We start from the raw sequence: 21,007 nt of genomic DNA on the forward strand, positions 1-21,007 counted from the left end.
CCATTAAAAATACATTCCCTTCTCTACTTCCTGATGTTTGGTTCATGGATAGAAATCTGTTATAATCCCAGGCTTACATTTTGTCATAGGATATTAACTATGGTGTTTCCATGAAGACTTTGCATTACTTAAGTATGTAAGCACTGAGATAATGCATCAGCACTGTCATCTCCACTGAGAAAGAATACTAATTCCACTAGAACTGAAAACAGCAGTGACCATTCTGATGTAAGCTTTGGCCTAAGCAAATGATCACAACGTCTGGAGAAGAAGCTGGTGAGAAGCTCAGCTCACTCAGCACAGGGAGTGCTGAAGATAAGTGCCGTTCTCTGGTGGGGAGACACAAGGGGCAGGATGGAGAATTTATCTGGGAGCTTCCAACTCCTCAAATTGGAAAGTTGACTGCTGCCCTCATTCTGGTCAGATCTTTGATTTCATTTCTTATTAACAGTACCAAGATGTAAAGTGCTTTGGAAACAAATCTACCTCACTGACCACCAGTTAAATCCCTCCTATAGTGTACCTTTAGTCTGTTTCATTCTCGGTTGGTCTTTTGTGCCTTAACGCCCCTAGGAAGCCTATCCTGCAACCACCTGAAGGAAGAAACAGCTGAGCGCTGCACTGGGGAGCAGAGAGCAAAGAACCCTACTCCCCTGGGCTCAACTAGTCCCATGCTGCAGGGAAAGAATAGCTTGTGGATTACCTTCGTTTTTGGCTCTCATCTCCATTCCTCCTGTTTGCACTCACTGCCTTCTCTGCTACAGAAAACCTCACATTTACCTGGTGCAACCTCCACCTAAATCCTCGTGCCCAGTGCCTCTTGTTGGCCATGTCTCTGCCATGGGCATGAGTCTGTCAACAGGAAATAAAAGGTCAGGAATGTGGGTGGCAGGGCAGGGGGGAGAGGGACTGGGCGCAGACATCTTATGCAAGCTTTTCAGTAATTTGGGGACGAAGTCTACTCCTATGATGGGCAGATATGCATTGTATGGTGGAGAGGCACTTGTTACTGGCACGGGTCAGAAGAGGTGGCTGAGGGAGGAACAGGGTATAGAAGCTAAGCTTTCTACAGCATTCATTCCCCAATTCAGAAAAAAAGGCAGTAGCTTGTTTCTAATTGAATTTCCTCAGTCAGACAGTTCTCCAACTACTCCAGGTGTATTTTCCTTGTTGCGCTCTTTCCATGCACCCCTCTTTCTGTCTGTTGCTTAAAGAGTACAATTAAAACTTCCTGGACTTTCCTTTCCCCATATAAAAGAAGGGATGGGTCAGTCACTGACAAAGAAAAAATCTACATTCACTCGCTGGCTTTGCTGAAGAACCCCAACATATTATTAGGCAAAGGTCTCTTTTCTCTCTGTGTCTTAAGTTCCCATCAGAAAAGCAAAATCAGAGTACCCTCCCTGTCCAAAGCACTGGGAAGAAAAAAAAAAAAAGTTTGATGTGTGATTTGCATGAGTGCAGGCACCAAGAGTGTAGCAGAAAGATGAGTTGAATTTTGTGGCTTACAGAGATTCTTTGCTGTTGAGATGCTTTGAGATCCTTGAACAAATGGTATTATAGGAATATCACATAATGTAGCGATGCAATACAATCTATACTGTAGCAGTGCAATCTCTGCAATCATTGTGATAATATCCCCTTCCCTGATTAGGATCTTACTGGTCAATGCTTTCAGCTGAAAAACGTATTACCGAAAATCTCAACAGAGAGCAAGGAAGTGAGAAAACTTGCCATTTTGACACAAACTAAGTCTTACAAAGGCAAACACTGCCTTATTCCCGAGTGAGTCATAGTTTGGATTTTATCCTTTGAGAATTTTTTCATCTTAGCTAAGAAAAGTTCTCTGCACTTATCCAAATCTACAAGAAGTCATTGAGGAAGAATTTAAAAAATTAAATGCAATTGCACTCTGTGAAGAAAAAAAATCTCAGTGTATTTTGTGGAAGACAAAGACAGGGCTGTAATGTCAAATTTTTAGTAATGTCAAAGCTTGCCCTGCTTTGCGCAGTGGATGGATGAGATGAACTTTTGAGGTCCCTTCCAAATTAAATTACTCTGTGATTCTAAAACAAACGGAATTGCTTAGTTTGAGTCAGTGTTTTTCATTCAAACAGCATTCATGCAAACCAAGATAAACAATTAATCATTCACTATCCTGCCAGACAGAGGCCAAGCATGTTTCACACACATACCCTTCCCTGGCACTTTCCAACGGTGACTGATGGTGATGTGGATTGGAGAGGGTGGAGTCAAGCGGATGGTGTCTTGAAGGGATGTCGTGAGGAGGTGGCAATATACCCGGTGAGGGACCATTATGGTTAGCACTGGAACCACTGTACATGCCTGTGAAAAAACAAACATCATTTTGCAACATAAAATAAGGAAAGGAGCATCCAAGTAACCTAACAGTCCCTGACTCCTTCCCTGTCCCCCAGCCCACCCCGATACACACACGGAGCAGCACACCTCTGCTGGGGCAGTCCTCCTGCCAGGGGGGTCGCCTACCCAGACACCCGGCGTGATAGTGAATACCCATATTTGCCATGGCACTCAAACTGTATCAAGGCATTTTGACACGTGTGTCTCCTCCAACACTCTCGGATGGTCCTGTGACTGGAGACGTGTACGCACTCCCCCCAGCAGCCCGTGGGACCTGGCAGGACTCTCACCCTGCCTTCTCCGTTCTTCTGAGGGAGCACTTGCAGCGCTCAGCTGCTGGCAGCACGTTGGAGCTCATACTGGCAGCAGAGTGGTACGTGGTACCTTAATTAGACACTCAATTCAGAGTACTGTGTTTGTGTAAGGGGGAGCAGGATCTAGATTTTTTTTCACTGTTCATTTCAATTTTTAATTTGACTTTCAGTTTGTATAGTGCTGGACATCCCAGACCATTAAAAAATATCACATATCGATACAAATGAAACCTCAATAAATTAAATGCAAAGAGGAATGAGAAGAGATTTTCAATGAGACAACAAAATCAACAAGTTTAGTAGTAGATAGATTATTATTTCCAGTTTTTAGGACTCTGGCTACTTTTCTGTGCCATAGCAGTCAGGCACCAATAGCCAAATGCTTATCATGTCTTCAAGCACGTGCTTCGTTGAGGAAGCTTTGACAGCTGGATTAAGATCCTGGGATAAAGGATTTTTTTTCTTACAATGTCTCTTCTAAGCCATGTACTAAGACAAATCTAGGCTATCTCGGGGTCAGGCCCCTGACTCCAGCTCTTGGCACAAAGGCTGCCCCGAGGGCGGGCTCTGTAAGGAGGGAAGCTGCAGAACTGCTTGCTGCCTGGTGTTCTAGATGCTGTTTGCTCATGCCACCCTATGGCAGGGGGAAAAAAGGCCTGGCTCCTCTAAGTGCAGTTCTTGGAAAAGCCTGGTCTTCTTTTCTCTGCTTCCCTGCCTGTCTCCCCCCCTTCTGCGTTTACCTACAATACATCTCCCAGAGTTTTGGCCCACCGGGGCGTGTACACAGACATGGACTAGGGCAGCCACTGACATTGTACTGTGAAAGTTGTGGGGGGCAGATAAGGTTTTCCAGCTCCCACACTGCCCAGCTACAGCCCAGCAGTCCCCATGCATCCTCTGAGGGCTAGGTTCTTTGCCTTCTTTCCTTCTGCAGCGTTCACCCTTCCTCCCCTGCTCAGTGTGCGAGAGTTACACACCGAGGAAAAGGGAGCTGTGTGTCAGCCGTGCTTTGCCGTGTCCCACACCACTGGCAGGGTTCGGGATGGCACTCATCCCAGCCCCTCTCAGGGACATGTAACGGGCAGAAAGCAACAGGAAAAGCTGAGGCCGGGCGGAATGTGTGACAGCCCTCCGGGTGGGTAAGCAACGGCTGAGCGTCAGCATCTGTTTCTTTGTGACTGAAGAGTTAGAACCACTAGGGCAAGATTCCAGCCACCTTTGTCAGGGACTTCAGATGAGTCAAAAACCTCTCATGAACAATGAGTCCTCGGCTGTTGACAGATCTAAAAGAATGAAAATGAACCACATCATCTCTGTCTCCCACTAGACAGAACATTTGTCAACCAGCCAGTGAAAACAACTTGCTTTCTGCACCGAAAGCCAGACAGAAGGGGTTTTAAGAAGTCAGATGTTCCCAGGTGATGCGAGGATTTATTTGTCAAAGCCTCTTCTGATAACAGTAAGTCAGTAGCTAGGATGCTACATTTTGAGAACACTGTTATTCTGCTGGTGACTTCAGTCCATTTTATACTATAACCGATTCCACTTGCCACAGACCCTTCTTGTTCACACATTCATTCTCAGGCTTGGCAGATGAGCCAAACACCCATTTGACTTTGATTGTGCTGTGCCATTTCACACTTGACCTGTATTTCCACACGCAGCTCAGGTACACTGGCAGCACAGCCTGGAGGAAACTGCTGAATCTAAGAAGGGAGATTTGTGCTCTCTATCAGACTTAGATAGCCTTAATGGCCCCTTGGTGATAGCTCACCCAAAAAGTTAAAAAACTCACAGAAGAGAGTTCTAATAGCGTAGCAGCCAGTAAACACATTCATTTTTTTTGTCTTACAATCCCACCCCTGAACAGTTCATGAATGTTTCAGAGGTCTCCTCTGGGCTCTTCCTTACTGCCCCAGCTACCAAGAATGGTTTCAATTCTTTGCTTGAGGTGGATGAAGAAGACAGAGTACCAGAGTACCTGATTCTCAGCTACTGCTCAGGTATTACTTTTACAAGAACAAGAAAATCACAGTCAGCACGCCCCTCTAGAGAGGCAAGAAAACATTAATAAGAACACCCCACACATCCTTATGTCCAAGAGCTGTGTCCTGCACGATCCCATGTACTCAAACCCACACCATTAGAAAAGAAAATGAAACTAGAATTGCTGCCACTATCAGTTTCTGAGAGTTTTTTTTTTCACACTTTGCCAGGACCAGTACGCAGAGGAATTTACCCAGCTGTGGAACAACTTGGGCAGACACCCACTGCCCACACCAGCCTTGGAGCTCCTCTCCCATTTAAAGCAGGGCTTCCTCCATCTATCCTGAGTTCATCCATGTTTTCACTTACTGATTACACCTTCTCTGGAAAAGTCCCCTGCTTGGAGCATGTGTGCTGAGGTTTGTGGGGTTAGTTCACCAGTGAGCTTTCCTTTTCCTACATCTTTATTCACCACAACGCCTTCGCTCCTGCTGGGTTGGACACGTGGCATCTCTTGTCCTCACGTCCCCCCGGCCCTCCTGCCACACCGCAGCGTGTGCTGCCTCACCCCAGACGCCGCTGGCTGCCCTCGCACTGACAGCCCGGCCCTGCAGCACCGCTAGATCAGCAGCCCACCGCAACCTCAGCCGAAGCACGTCGGGATAAAGCCAGCTGTCCCCATCTCCTCCGTGACGCTTTGACAAATGTGGCGCTACACGTGCGCTGGCGGCTGCCAAGCAGCATGTGGCCCAGCTGAGCCCTGCCTGCTGCTCCCGTGGGGGGAACGCTCATTTTGGGTGCCACTCTCTGGTATCCAGCTGCCAGGATTCATGAAACTCATCAGAACGCAATTATCTCTGGGGCGTTTGTCAAATGTGGTTGAGCTTGGCTAACGTATTAAAAAAAATACTGTGGGGAAGGGGACTGACACACATGTGGACAGCGGCGAGCAGAACGATTACGTAAGTCTCGCTTCCTAAGGAAATGAGACTAGGCCCAGAGCCCCGATGTGCAAAACACTGGGCCAGGGAGAGGAAAAAGGGAGCTGCGAGGCTGCTCTGGCACCAGACACAGTGCTGTGTGCTCCTGGGCCTGGCGATGAAGCTCTGAGACTGCACAGCCTTCTGCTTTGAGCGGGCCTTGTCCGCCCCTGAAGCTTCTGGCTAGTGAGAAAGCCGAAAGACGAGCCAACGTAGGCCAAGCATCACCCCTATTGTTTGCTCGCTTTGCTTGCTGAGGGTGTCTGCCTGTAATTAGGAGTACTTACAAGGCCATGTGGCACAAGCAATGGAAGACGGGGTTTACTATGAGATTCCATGTGAGTCTGCAGTGAGACATTATTCACTTCTGTTGAGTCACTAAGGGCCAAATTGAACTTATTTTAAATTAAGTTCAAAACAAGGGCACTCTGACAGAATATTAACTTTACTTCCTTCAGAGGGACAGACCCTTCTCTGCCCATGGGCGCTGTGCCGGGCGTACCACGCTAAGCACTACACAGGCCATGAGCCATTTAGTCTGCTACTGGAACTCATTTTGGCTCTCAAGTTTCAATGTGTGCATTTCCAGAATTAAAACACTCAAAATTTGGAGCTGCTGCTGTCACTCTGATCCCATGACTGGGTGTGAAGCCCAGCAACAACAGTGCTTTTAGAAGGAAATAACGGCAGTGGCAGTTTATCAGAAAAGAATGAGAGTGAACTGTCTTGTTCAGAGAAGCAAGAGGTACCTGCTGACACGATGGTGGGTAAGTCCTTCCCACTGCCAATCCCTAACAGTAAGGAAGAGTCTTTTGACGTCAGAGAAATGCTGCATTTCCCTTGCTGCAGGCACTCCCTTTGCCTGAGAAACCAGGTGCCTCTACAATGAAAGAAGTCAAGGAGGAAGAGCAGTTGCTATTCCAGCCTCACTCAGTATCATTTTCAATAGTTCCAAAAATTTCTCTTCTTTTCCAGCTTCTTTTCCCTTTTTTTCAGCAGGGAGCTATGATATTCTTAGTACCTGAAGTCACACGGAAGCCTTTGGAGCTGTTATGAATGACTGCTCCTGCAAGCGCAACCCAGTCCAGGACTGTGCATCTTGGGCCTCTTCACGCATTGACCACCTCAGCTTGTAAATATGTCATCAATCAATAATTTAAATGGCTTGGCCTTTAACCTTAACATCTGCTGCCAAAATGGTACTCTGAGCATCTGTGACTAGCAGCAATTTTTTTCAGCTTTACGCCAGGAGAGACCAGAAAAAAACAATAACAAAACGGGCATGCCCAGAGAAGATGTCTGCATGGGATTACCTGAATGGAGATAACTTCCTCTGCAGGGAGAGTGAGAGAAACTCTTGGGCACTGCTAGACTTTCATGTGAGCAGCCATGAAGCAACTTACAAGGAAGGTAAAAGAAGATCTAAGCAAACAATGGGCTCCTCTGACTGCAAAATATTCTTTTGCTCACTGTCTTACCCAGTCCTAAGCACAAACCTGCTTTGAAGTTCGACACAAGGGACGGGAGTTTTTTACATATTTCATTTTTCTATGATTGGCTTTCATCCCTGACATATTTAAAATGTGCTTTAACTTGGAGAAAGACAACACTGAAACTCTCCAGGAATCCAAGTGATCCCTAAAGCCCAGAGCTCTGCACATTAATAATGTGGTTTCTTTGGAAAAAAAAAAAAAAAGCTCAAACCATGAACACTTTCATATTTTCAAGTGGCATTAAGAGACCATCATATACAGTATTCATCCATACATATCCTATATACAGTATTACAGCTGCTTTGTCCAGAAATATTGCCTCTTCTTATGTGAAAGAGCAAACATGCAAACTATAGGTGGCAGCAGGAATGTCCTTATGCTTTAAATCTGTAAGGATCATCACTTTAGCTTATTTGCTGTAAATAATGATAGAGGAACAGTTTTGCCTATGGAATTACACCACACATAATATGAAGTAACCTCTGTTTCACTGTAAAATAGTGATTTATTTTCCCTGGCACTTTTTCATATTGTGCATGTGACGGGGTCTCTTATAGGGTGACCTGATGGAAGTATCAGGAAAGATTTACTGTTTTTTACAACAACCCTGTGACAGATTGATACAATCAGCAAAGAAATTATTGGAGAAAGCCAGTATTATTGATAGACTAAACCTTTAATTTCAGAAGAGGTTCTCAGAACTAACACTGTGAGGTCAGGGCTGGTCCATTTATCTGTAAGCAGTAACTTTTTTCTTGTTTTATTGTGGCCACCTGAAATCTGAGGCTATTCCTGAGGTTATTAACTGCACCCCAATCCTCAGGGCAATGTCACTGAGCTTTCCTGTCCTGCCTGGAAGGGACAGGCTGGACTGCCGAGGGTGGAGAGCAGAGGCCATGTGTTGCCCTCACACACCTCAGGAGTGCAGATGACAAAGCCAGAGAACTGAAGTAATCCCCCCAAGTCCCTCCAGCTTCTTGCCACTTTTTGAGGAGCCACATATAAACCGGGACTGCAGACGCCCCCACTGCTGGAATGATGGGTCATTTCCCTTCCTACTCCGTCCTGCTCACCAGGTACATTCCAACGTTTTAGTGCAACTTAAACTAGAAAGGGAAATAGGAGGTGTCAAACAGGATGATTTTGTTGCTGCTGTTTTTAACATTTGGTGTGAGGAAAAAAGGATGAAATTCTTGCCTAGGTAATTGTAGTTATTTAGTACTTTGCTCTTACAAAGCAAAATACAATAATAAAGAGCACCAGCTCATCCCTTGGTGCAGGTGAATGAGCATCTGGCATTCTTGTTTTCTAATCCCAGTTTACCTTTGGTTTTCTCTAAGTCTCAAGAGGAACGAGCTAGGGTTTATCTGGAAAGCTTGAACCGAGCTCCTAAATCAATTTAAAACAGATTCATTTGGCCCTAAGCTAAAATGTTTTATGAATGATCTTAGCAAAGAACTCACAAAATTATTTCATTTTATTTGTTGTTTTTTTTTCTAACCTCTTCCATAGTGGCAAATCAGACGCACAGTATTTTCTGTTATTATATTGACATTAGCATGATACTTACTAGAAATATTCTTACCTGTAATTAAATCATGATGACCTACAGATCGACCACATTTCCCATCCAAAATGTGTTGTGAAGATGTGTGGAGCTGTTGTATAGCTAAGCATTCACTTAGTACATCCTGTTCGATATCAGTACATGAATTTAGCTACAAGAGGAAGATAAAACAAACATTTTATTTCAAAGTAAACCAAATGACTTCTAATTAATTTCATATGTCTCTTTGCTTAAAGATTATGTACAGAAGGAAGGAGCAAAATGACATTCTTAGCAACTTGGTGTAATTTAGGATATATCTATTACGTGGCATTTCTAATTAGAGATAATTTGGGTTTTCTTAAGCACACAAGTTAAGTGTGCTAATCTTAAATCAAGAGCAGTTTGCTCCAGAAAATAATGTACCCTGGGTTTCTTCAAACCTTCCACAGTAGTTTAACTGCACATTTTCAGGCTTTCTGTAGTTTCTTGGGTTCTGTGGCAAAAGGATTGCATGACGTTCTTACTGTAACACTTGGAAAGACATTTGATAGGGAAAGAAAAGTGTTTGTGCTTATCAGATTAGAACTGGTGGAATAATGTGCTGTCAGTAATGTGTACGAGGTATCACCAATATGTCAGCTGTTCTCCAAGTAAATTAAAGCTCTGGCAAAAGTGTCTGAAGCAAACTCTTGAAAACCACAATGTCGATCATATTAAAAACAGCAGGAGAGGAGAATTAAGAAAGAAAAGCATTTCTAATTCTCTTTCAAACATGCTGACGTTGCCAAGCTTTTGTCATAATATAGTGCTCACATTACACACACAGCCATCATATTCTATAGCCATTAATAAATAGTTATTGTCTCTCTGTTTACAGTTTTGCATACCAATCTCCCCTGGGTTTGGTTATTCTAAATAAAAGATCCAGGCAAACCTATTCAGAATTCTGCTATACAGCCATTTGTTTGATCACGATAAACATCTAACATTTGGATCACAAAGTGCATCTGCAGCCAATTAAACTTAAACTACTACTAAATTAACAGCTAACTTTCTCATATTTTGTGCTTGTAAAGCTGTTCAGAACAACCAAATATTACCGCTGCAGTCATCTAAGCCATGTTCGTAATATTCAGGGTTCCTTTGATGTAAGTCTCAGCACAGGGCATTTTCTTTTGTATCAGAGATGGCAGATTTTGGTAGCATATCTCAACTGAGACATGCAGGCAGAGCATTTTTCTTTCTTGGCTAAATCATCGCCACTCAGAACTCCTAGGAAGCTGATGCCAACAGGAAACTGCCTTTCCAGAGCTGTAACCAAAATTGAGCAAGTGAGTGTGAACAGTATTTTCCCGTTTTATCCTATGTCCGAAGTCCAAAGTAGACTGTCACTGTTTCAATAACAATGAGATTTACTTAGTTGTGAAAGGGTGGTGTGTGTGTTTTTTTTTTTTCCTGTAATATGCTTAAGTGAAATATTTATTATTTCTTTATGAATCAGACTCAGTTTGGTCCCTGTTAAGAGAGCCTGATCAAAATACTCTTCCAATCTACTGCTTTCTCAGATGCCTTTTAGGTTAAAGGAAAAAAGACACAGGATCAAGTATTCATAAAGTTATCACGGGCAAATGAGACAGGAAATCTGAAGATGATTTCTAACCTCTGGAGGAGAGCAGATTTAGATTTGGTCTACCAAATAAGGTGTGGGAAGCAAGGAATTGACATTATTTTAAGATAGACTTGATAAGTCTATGGGAGGGTATGTATATACATGCAGAAAAACTCCTCAAGCTAGGAGATTACGAGATATGAAACCCTGGATATTTGATGTCCTGGTAAGTCCAAGTAGCTTGAGTTTGCAATGAGTGTGCAGAGCATTTGCCCTGCTGTATTCGTTCTATGCTTAAGGCCTCCCGCTGCTTATCCAGGAAGTACTTTTTGTCCCTTAATGCAAAGTTTAGATTTAGGTATTTTCCCCACCTTCCTCTGCAGAACTGGCAATTGGCCTCATCAGGTGTTGGGGTGTAATAATGGGGACTGTTCCTTTGTCCAGACGTAAAGGGTGCTAATGAGTTCCTGTATTCAGCCCTGTAGTTAGAGCTGAACAAACGATACCCATATCTGCTATTAGGAAAGAATTCCCTCCTTCTTTTCCCCAAGAATTATGTCAGCAACCACTGGAAGGAAAGAGGTGGGCAGTTCTCTCCCTCAGAATACAGAGCATGGTTGCTTTCTGGGGTCATCTGAGAAATTCATATAACAAAATCTTCCTGTTGCAAAGATCTTGCTATTGCAAAAGATTTTGATGCTAGTCTACCTCTTTCTGTGGCCAATTATGGTTACAGCTTTTTGTCTCTTACCCTCAGTAAGACCCAAAGGTTGCTTTACGGTATTGTTGAGAAATGCTTTGCGACCTCTGGTGTGGGAAGCATGTGCACAGCACACTCTGAGGAACCTTCCAAGGTGAGAGCTGTAGTGAAACCACATTACCCTATAAAACAAAGCTGGGCTGCAGTCCTGGGTAGTCCTTTCCAGCCCTGCCCACCGACATAAAAGTTCTGACTGGATCTGAGGACAACGCTGCTGCTTGTTGGAACTAATTGTCATTGCTTGCTAAGCCGTGTATTCCCTGCCACTCCTGGGCCGCAAATATGCTCATGGTCTGTTCTGTCACAGCCTGGCTCTGTGGGGTCCCAATCATCTGTTTACAAACTGCGTGTACAAATGCGTAATAAACAAGTCTCTGATCCTGAGCTGGAACCCATAAGCCTTCCCGTTCAATAATGAGTTCAGGATTCAGCCCGTAGAAACCAAAATGCTTATTTGAATCTAACACCAGTGAAACACAACTCGCAGTCTGGGTTTGGAATGATTTATAAATGTGTTTAAAATACAGATGTGGTGGGAGAAGAGTGTGGTGGTTCATTCTGATCGATTACAAGCACTCCTTTTCTGACGTTTCCATAGTATGCTGGCTTAGTTTCACTTGAATTCGAGATAATCTGCTAGCATGTATTTACTAGCTGTTTACAGAGACTCAATGCGTGAACATTTTATGCGAATGACAGCAAAATTTGGGTTTGTGAACAGGAAAGAAATGGTTGGGCAGAAAGCGTGGGACAAACTGAAACTACCAGGTGGTGGCCTTGGAAGTGCAAAACTATAAAGTGAACTGATTAGCAATAACAATTAAAATCCAACAGGGAAATGAGCACAATTTGAGTTTTCTTGCAGCAGTATCACAGAGCAACCCTGATTTGAAAATATATAAACTAAAGTTAAATTAAAAAACTGTGGAGACCTGGAGATGTGTCATTTCTTGCCTGGTGAGTCTTACCTTCTTACGCACCTGTTGTTCTTTGGCTGAATGAGCTTTCACATGCTTGCGCAGCGAGCTGGGGTCGGTGTAGCGTTTGGAGCAGCCAGGAATCTGACAGGCGTACGGTTTCTGTAGGTGTGAGGGAAGGGAAAAGATTTCATATTCCTGTGCATCTCTGCAATTGGCACACAGAGCCCTGAAGGACAGCCATTTCTACGCAACGTGGCTTTAAGCCTGAGCTGCTTGCTCTGCTTGCCGTTTCCAGATCTGCAAACTCCTCTGTGTACAAACGCCTGACACAGCGCAAACAGAAGAACAGCACCAATGGCTCTGACTTTGCGCTCCAGGCAAGTGCTGAGAGCATTTGACACATCTGTAATCCTGCACACTGGATATATTACTGAGCTGAATTAAATGCTAATGAGATGTAATTGGATGGGCTTTGAGAGCATTAAGTTTTCGAGCCTTAACAGTAGACTAAATGATCACGAGAACACCCAACAAAATTATAAATATAGAAATTCTGGTTTCTAATTCTGGTTTACACAGTTTTTACAACAACTATGTTCCACATGCAGCAGAGTAAAACTTGTGGAATAGCACACATTTGGTTTCTTTCATACCCTTTTCCTGTTTTGAACAACGTCAACGTCTTTCTTTTTATAACTCCTAAGCAAACAACCTGCATCAAACATTAACATCTGAGCAAATCAATACAGAAAGAAAAATCCACTATTGTTGACTTTGTTGGGAAGACCTTTCCAGCTGACTTCGGCATGCGTCAGAGCTCGCCGAAATGTGGCACAATATGAGCACTTTCCTGGGAAAGCCATCTGAGCCTGGGCAAGCAGTTCCAGTGTGCTCTTCTCCTATGAAAATAAATAAATTTAAAAGGGCACTCCAATTTAGCTGCTGATTCTGGAGTCCCAATAATGGAAAGCCTCACCAAGTTCTCCTCTCAGTTATGCCTACTTCCAGTAACGAAACACTATCTCTCTGCCACAGTACAGCAGCCAAGTGAATGTGCAATTACCAAGCTGAACAAAGGGACTCTGGCACTTGTTGTTAAGTAACCATTGACTTAAGTGGTAGCAAAGGAGTGCTGTGTGTCAAAGCTCACAGAGTTTCAAAGCTGAACATTCCATTTTGCTTTGTTTTCTTGCCTCATCTTTCAACATTATCTTGGCCTTCTCACTTGTACCAGTAAGTCTTTTTGGTGCTTTCCCAAAGCTAGAAAACTGGTTTGTCATGACCCCAGTGTCACATTCTTTATTCCTCTTGATTTCAGATAGAGGATGCACAAAAAGAAAAAAAAAAAGTTTTGGGAGAAGTGACTGTGAGGTCCTTTACACTGGTTGTTTTACTCATGGAGGAGTGATGACATGCCCTTTCCACCACAAGGACAGATACGTTCCCTTTGTTTTGCTTCTGCCTAGGAGAAAGATCTACTTCCAGATGATTTAGGAGAGATCTGATCAAACTAGCATACACAGTAAGTCTCTGAAATTATTTACAGATTCTCCTCCTGGAGTAGATAAATGATGGAATGACCTACATTAAGAAGCTTTAAAACCAATTCCAAATGCACTCAATAAGGAATAAGTAGTCTGTATAAACCCCTTTTCTTTGTAAGTACCTCAAGAGGATAAGTACTGCTGCTCTGCCCAGCCAGCAGGAAATTTCTTAAGGAATAATAGAATCATTCACCAAATTATGGCCTTACAGGCTAACACAGCACGTACTCAGAAAGTTACAGGGCAAAGCAGATTTATTGAGAGTGTCTGGAACACACAGAGAACTGACACCTGAGGAAAGACTATGGAAAACTTCAACAAATCCCTCAGCAGAACAAAGAGCAGAGTATTTTTCAAATAATCGGTATAATTTGAATTACTGATAGAATCATTCGATTTAGTGATATGGACACTAGATGGAAGTCTGACTGTTTGCTTTGGCTATTTGCTTTGATGTTATGGACAATTATTTTGCCCACTGAGCTAACACAGTGTGCAGTCTTTACAGTAGCACCATCCTGTAGCCCCATTATTTTTCACATTCATACAATACACCAAGTCCAATCACAGGACTTCAAAATTAATGCAAGTAAGTGGAAGTCATTTAGTATAGTGTAGGGTTACAGAAGCAGTTTTGAAGAACCTGAAACAGAATAGCATGGATGATATTTTTAGTCATTTAAGAAAGTTAGTAGAAAATGATTACTGTACCTTTTTGCTGATTTATGAGATTTCAGACAATTAAGACAGAGATACAGGAAGAAGAAGAGAAAATAGAAAGTTAAGAGATTTATCTTCAATAATGCACAGATCAACAGATATAAATATTTTTGCTCATTTTGTTAACTCATTGAATTATCTTTCAAAACTAATAAATGGCATTCCCTTTGTGAGTCTGGCTAATAAAAAATATATACATTAGACTCAAGCAGTTACATTTCAAAACCATGCACCCAATTTAGTATATCCAGTTTCAAAAGAGACGCATTTTAGAACTAATTACAAATTCAAATATCTCAGGTTGACTTTCAAATAAATAAAACATTGTTATTGTAAGTGTGCTTTGGTTTGGAAAATGTGACTGACTCGCTTCTCTTACTTGTTTGTTTTTGCAAGGCATAATGTACATTAGACATTCCTTAATGCTGCACTGTCTGAAATGTGTAACTGCTTAAAAAGTAAATATCAATTAAACTCAAAAGTTCTGCCCCATAAACACTTGGCCAAACATTAAACCGTATATTCATTTCTTTGAAAAAGACAAAGGAACAACTTGGGCTGTTATTCTTTAAAAGCTTTATGCTGGGGACTTAACTCATCTACAGAGTTGCCTACTTACTTTCTTTCCCCATAATATGGTGATTTTATTTTATCAGAGCGTAAGACACCAGACAGGTCCCCATCTTCTCTGCATGACAAGTGAGAAGACTCATAGAGCTGAGCCAGAACTACCAACTGTATATAAAGGTGAATTTGTTTCTTGCAGTTCATTCTGGTGGTGGTACTTAGCTTATACCACAGCTGTATCTTTACCTTTCCAAAATTATGTCCAAAACTGAGAGGCATTTACCTTCCATTAGATGTCTGAGCTGCTTTTGCATTCATTCAGAACAGACTTTAATGAAGCAACACAGGATAGGAAGCGAGACAATGACATACATTGAGTACAGCAGCGATGACTCGGCTTTCACTCATACTATACCTTATTGTACTGGTGCCTCCTCTTACTGGAATGAGAACAATGGGAGAGTTTGCTGAGTAACTTATTCCTGTGTACATTATTCCTCAGCATGAATAAGACAGCTGAATTTGCCTTTCTGAGATCAAGCCATTTTTTATTTCTCAAAGCACACTGAATTAAAAACGAAAGTACAGTTGCTTATAGCTGAGTTTTCTGAGATGCTCCTCATGAAAAGGAAAAGTCACCCTTCAGTTTCAGGACAGATTGTGTACAAGGACTATTGGAAAACTCAGTGCAACTCCCGGTATGAAATCGTGCTTACGGTATCCAGGTGTGTTCGCTGATGCTTTGCCCGGTCGCTGGAGTTGCTGAAAGCTTTCTGGCAGCCTGGGTGCTGACACAGGTACGGCTTCTCCCCAGTGTGACTCCGGAGGTGAATCTTAAGGTTCTCAAGCCTAGAAAATGCCTTGTTGCACCCTTCAAACTGAAAAAAGTCATAAAACATCGTTGTAAAGCGCTATTAAATAAACCATGTGCAGCCACAATGAGAACAGTGTAAGATCCAAGTTGGACATGTAATAAATCAACCAACATTCAAACATCTGTTGAAATTTATGGATGAAACACAACGTTTTGTGCTGTTCATTTAATCTGTCACTGAAGACATGGTGTGTAGCTCAATAATAATACATGGGTTATAAATATCTCACGTTTTGTCTGAAGAACTGAACGTTTAAAGACGTGGTGCCAGTACAGAAAATTCAAAGAAAGAACAAGTGTTCTGATAAGCTCTCTTAAATGTTAATTGGCACAGGATCGACTGTGGGCAATAACAATTAGCTGCTACGGACAGAGAGCACGAGGAGCTATTTGTGGCGGGTAAGAACCTGGTTTCAGGTGTCTGAAATCCTATACACTGGAGCAGATGAGTACAGACTATTACAAGAAGACCCGATCCATTTGAAGATCAATCCAAAGGAGCTCTGCTGTCATTCTGCACCCTCTTCTTTACTAGCCGTATCATTCAGATCTGTTCTCAGCATTTACACAACCAGTAACCTGAGCAATTCTGATTTCTTAAGCATCCGTTTTGTTAAGGAACTCAGTAATAATATGCTGCATAGCATTCATAACAGAAGTAGCTGTTTCAAATTAAATCTGGATAAATAAATAAATAAATGATTAAAATTTCCAGCTACTGGGCCAGAGAAAGAGTATTTTGCATTGCTCAGTGGTGAGTTTCAGTGTTACAGACAACAGGAGACTGCACTGGAGGAACTGTGTCTAGGATGGGCTTTGAGAATTAACTCAGGTGAGCACAAACACATGTACATGCACATGCATGCAGCAGTAAACCCAGAACATGGGCTCAGATGCTTATGCATGTACACAAATACTTCTCTACATACTCACATGTGGTGGTGTGCCCATTTTGCCCACTCTGTGTTGCAGCCTCATGGCATTGCAGATTTCCTCGTGTCTCTATACAGATAGGAACTTGGCTCTGCTGTAATTTGTGATCTTGCCACTTCCTTCTGCTGAGTCAGGATTTTGTTCTGCAGACTGACATTCGCAACCTGTGGTTCTTTGGATGGCATCACAGAAATGACAATCTTGCCAATCCCTGACGTATTCTGCTTGTCATGCACACACCTCTTACGCCCATCGGTGTGTATAAACTTCTAACCCAGCAGTTGCCTCCAGCGTTGCAGGCAGAGGGATGGGAAGGGAGGGCAGACATAGATGGTGCCTAGAAGATTTGGTAAGCTGGAGGCACCTGGTCTCCTGGAGCCTGACAGAGTCAGTTTTGACTGCTGATGGAGAAAGGCCCCTCAAATCCTGCCGAGACCAGTGTGTTTTAAGCATCTCAACACTGTGAACAAAGTGATCTGGATTCTCAAGCCAGCGCTTCATTTCACAGGCTGTGTCCTGTCTTTGGATGCATATCAGCTCTGCACCCTGCAAATTAAACACACCGATGCACTCATGCACACAGACACCCACACAGAGCTTTTCCAGACAGACTGCAAGTTTCTGCCTTTCTCAGCCACTCATAGATGAAAAAGTCACCATGGTTTTTACTGCCCTAAATATTTTCTCTGCCCTGGGCAGGTATGTAATATCTGGATGGCATATTTAGGTCTATGTGCACAGACAAGTACCTCATATGCATATATTTTCATCTTTCCCCATCAAAACAATCCTGAAAGCTCATCACCTGGAGTCACCCAACCTACGGCTTCAGCAGTTAGGTCACGACTCCCCTCACAACGCTTCAGCTGGCGCAGAAAAGGAGGAGTTTTGGAAGAGTCCAAAGAAACAATCTTTCTTTTTAATCATCACTAAAAATCGGGCAAAGGATTCAGAACAATGCAACCTGAAATGCGCAAATATCCTTGAAGTCCATGAAAAATAAGCGGAGTTTGGCAAATCCATAGTTCTCCAAAGATGTCCCACAAGGACAGCCTCTGGTAAATGGAGTTGTGAGGTGCTGAACATGGTTTGCTCTTTGTTTCCTAGCTCCCTTTCCTTTCCTTTCCTTTCCTTTCCTTTCCTTTCCTTTCCTTTCCTTTCCTTTCCTTTCCTTTCCTTTCCTTTCCTTTCCTTTCCTTTCCTTTCCTTTCCTTTCCTTTCCTTTCCTTTCCTTTCCTTTCCTTTCCTTTCCTTTCCTTTCCTTTCCTTTCCTTTCCTTTTCCTTTCCTTTCCTTTCCTTTCCTTTCCTTTCCTTTCCTTTCCTTTCCTTTCCTTTCCTTTCCTTTCCTTTCCTTTCCTTTCGCTCCCTTTCTTCAGTGTCCTCTGATCAGTGCCATGTCTGCACTGCTGTATCACCCCTACAAACCAACACCCCTTCCATTTTCAGTTCAACTCCTCCCGGCTTTACTCCCTGATCCACAGCCCCAAGGTAGCCTGAGGTCAGACCCGGTGTCTAACAAAGCTGTTTTGCAGCTCAGCTCTGCAGCCTCACTCACCTGAACCCCAGGTGAGCAGCAAGCACACACTTCTCCCGTTGTTTTCATGCTCTCCCACCTGCACGAGCCATTCCCCCCCGACCTGAGCAGTCTCCCCTGACAAGCCCGAGCCTTTTACAAGCTCCGCTGCCCTCTCTAAAGGGCTGCCTGGTTCTGACAGATGGGCATCGAAACACCTAGCCCAGGAGGACATCAGGTGGCAACGTTCCTTGTTAATGGGTCCCTGGCAGACTTTACACCCTGCCAGCATCGGAGTCACTACAGTGACACTCCACAGGCTGACCCTCATCTCCGTGTCGTCTCAGGGGCAGAAAGACCTGGTAGGTCACAGAAGTCATTTCTGAGCTATCCAGTCACCAACGCGGGATTTTGACCCTCAGCATGTTTTTCTAGTGGATTATCAGTCTTCAGCTTCGTATCTACAGCCTAATGTGAAGTAGGAAAGTATGCAGAATAATCCAAACTAATTAGAGGTCCAGCTCCATTCCCATTGATGTCAGTAGCAAAAATTCCAATGGCAAATGTCCTAAAACATCTAAACACAAGCTTAATTTGAAACACATGAACGCACATATGTTTAAGAGTTTGCTGGATTGGGACTTAAGGAAGAAAAGGAACAGGCCCTACCATAAACACTCAGAGCTACAATGCGAGCAGCAACACTCAAACAAATATGAATTTATTGTACTTTTACTGTGGTCAACAGCCTTTTTTTGGTGCTAACACATAATCCAAACGCTCCATCACCACATATGCCTTGACTTCAATGGCTTTTCTTAATTATATTATTATTTTTTGATTTTTATTCTTCATATTATCCAGCTCCATTATGCTGGATAACATACAGAGAGTGGGGCAGTCACAGTGCCGTGATTAATTCAGCCTAACCATAAGGTGGGAGAACACACCAGCAAGGAGCGGTGTGACTACAGCTCAAAGGTTCAAGAAGGTAGGGTTGCTAAAGGTAAGTGGCTAAATAGGAAGAAAATCAGTGGAAAAAGGAGCGGGGGTGAGAAGCTTGCTGGCAAGTGATGAGGAGAGGGGAAGAAGAACAAAGGTGAAAGGCCTGAGAGGGAGAGAGGAAAGGAGCTGGTCAGGGCTGACAAGCACGAGGCTGGGAGGATTCCTTCAGAGCTGCAGAAAGGTCTTTGCTTTGAAGGATTCCAGGAGAACCTCTGTTCTGACTCTGTTATGTCTTGCTGGATCTGCTAACTGTATCCTTTGCAGTTTTTCCCTACAAGTCCACACGTGAAGGCAGCACTGCTGGGACCCAGCTTCCTCGAAGCGGAAGAGTCTCCCCCGTACAGTTGTGCAAGGATGAGTAACCTCAACTGGGCTGCTAAGGGAACTGCCAGGATGACTTCCTAAGGTAATTCCTGGACTTCACTGCTGTTCTCTGTCACTTGTAACCCTGCCACCTACCCCTGATACATGAAATGCACATATATTTATGTATAGAGCAAATAGAACTACTCCTGGAGAAACAGGGTAAGGTTCTTCAGCCTTCTCAAATAACCACAATCCCAGAAGTGTCTAAGCTTCAACTACAAAGAGCAAATGTTCAGTTTCCAAAGGGCTTTAGGATGGTAAGAGCTATTTGATCAACTGAGAAGGCTACATACAGTATCTCCCAGACATCTGGCCCCAATCTGTCATTGCCTAATCCTACAATCTTAAACATTTTGTTGACGTTTGATGCCTGGGATAACTGTAACAAACACTGCATGATCCTTAAAGTCTGTAAAAGTCAACATAACTCTTAAACAAGTTCATCAATTAAAAATAATAATTATACTGCAGTTAGTACTTTTGTGTTTTTTTTTTGTGAGACTGTCAATGTGTGCTTCACACACCGCTATGCTGCACACATCTGAGCGCAGACACAAAACAATGCCACATGATTACAGTAAATAGCATGATGTAATTATTGGATTTTATAACTAATGTGCTTTTAGAGTAAGGCTTCTACAAGGAAAAAATATGCTGTAGAAATTTACAGGACTAAATTAGCTCAATACCAGATGGAAATACACGTTATCTTTATCTTACACTACAGCCGCGCTGGAGCGTTACTGCTGGAATATCATGCATTTAAAAGGCATATTTATGAAAACACTGAATTATCTCACAGTGATCTAAACACATCACAATTTTCCTAACCAAACAATTTAATCTAATAACTGTAATTGCTTAAAATGTTTTTTCTTTGCTTCCACATTATACTTTGAATGCACCTGAGAATGTTGCCATGCAGAAATAACAGCATATTCCCGCGAGGGCTTACATTATCAAATGTTTACCATTTTCATAAGCATATTTAATCACAGTCATGTCTAGAATATCTGTCAGTGGTACAGATCAGAAGAAATAAACTATAAACTAAACAGCTCAGACCATAAGGTGAAGCAATAACTGACATTTTCTTAGGAAATGAGTTATGACTGAAAAAGAGAAGCCTTCACAGTTGTGGTGCTAAATAGGTCCAGTGTGCCATTAGAGAAAGCTCATTAATATACACCTCTGCTCTCTGCTGCAAGATCTGTTAAACAAGCTGCCTTTTATTTATAGACCGAAAAGGGAAAGAGCAGGTCATATTGGCTGCTGACATCTCAGACAGCCTACAGATGGAAAACCCAAAACATTTCATTCCAAAGCATTTAATACTATCAATAGGAAATCTTATGTCTGGTCAAAATATCTACAAGCCTTATGAACATTGTGAAATGTTCTTTCTTCCCAGCTGATTACCAAATTGGGAAAATTTTATTGAAAAACATGTCATGAGAAAAAGGATCCTGTGAGGTTGTGTATCCCTTCTGG

At 42.8% G+C, this 21,007-nt stretch overlaps 1 protein-coding gene across 2 annotated transcripts in view; it reads right to left on the minus strand.

The window, feature by feature from the left end:
• The window catches only part of GLIS1 (GLIS family zinc finger 1), a 191,323-nt gene that overhangs the window by 22,881 nt on the left and 147,435 nt on the right, over positions 1-21,007 (minus strand). The window contains exons 4-7 of one of the 2 annotated variants that reach the window (XM_035538080.2): positions 15,541-15,702; positions 12,054-12,152; positions 8,741-8,873; positions 2,196-2,346 (exon numbers count right to left, since the gene is read on the minus strand). In XM_035538080.2, coding sequence (XP_035393973.1) covers positions 2,196-2,346; positions 8,741-8,873; positions 12,054-12,152; positions 15,541-15,702 — 545 coding nt within the window. Of the gene's footprint in view, positions 1-2,195; positions 2,347-8,740; positions 8,874-12,041; positions 12,153-15,540; positions 15,703-21,007 lie in introns of both variants that reach the window. The other variant, XM_035538079.2, reaches the window with a different exon arrangement.

The sequence above is a fragment of the Cygnus atratus genome, chromosome 8 (assembly GCF_013377495.2).
Source record: "Cygnus atratus isolate AKBS03 ecotype Queensland, Australia chromosome 8, CAtr_DNAZoo_HiC_assembly, whole genome shotgun sequence".
NCBI lineage: Eukaryota > Metazoa > Chordata > Aves > Anseriformes > Anatidae > Cygnus > Cygnus atratus.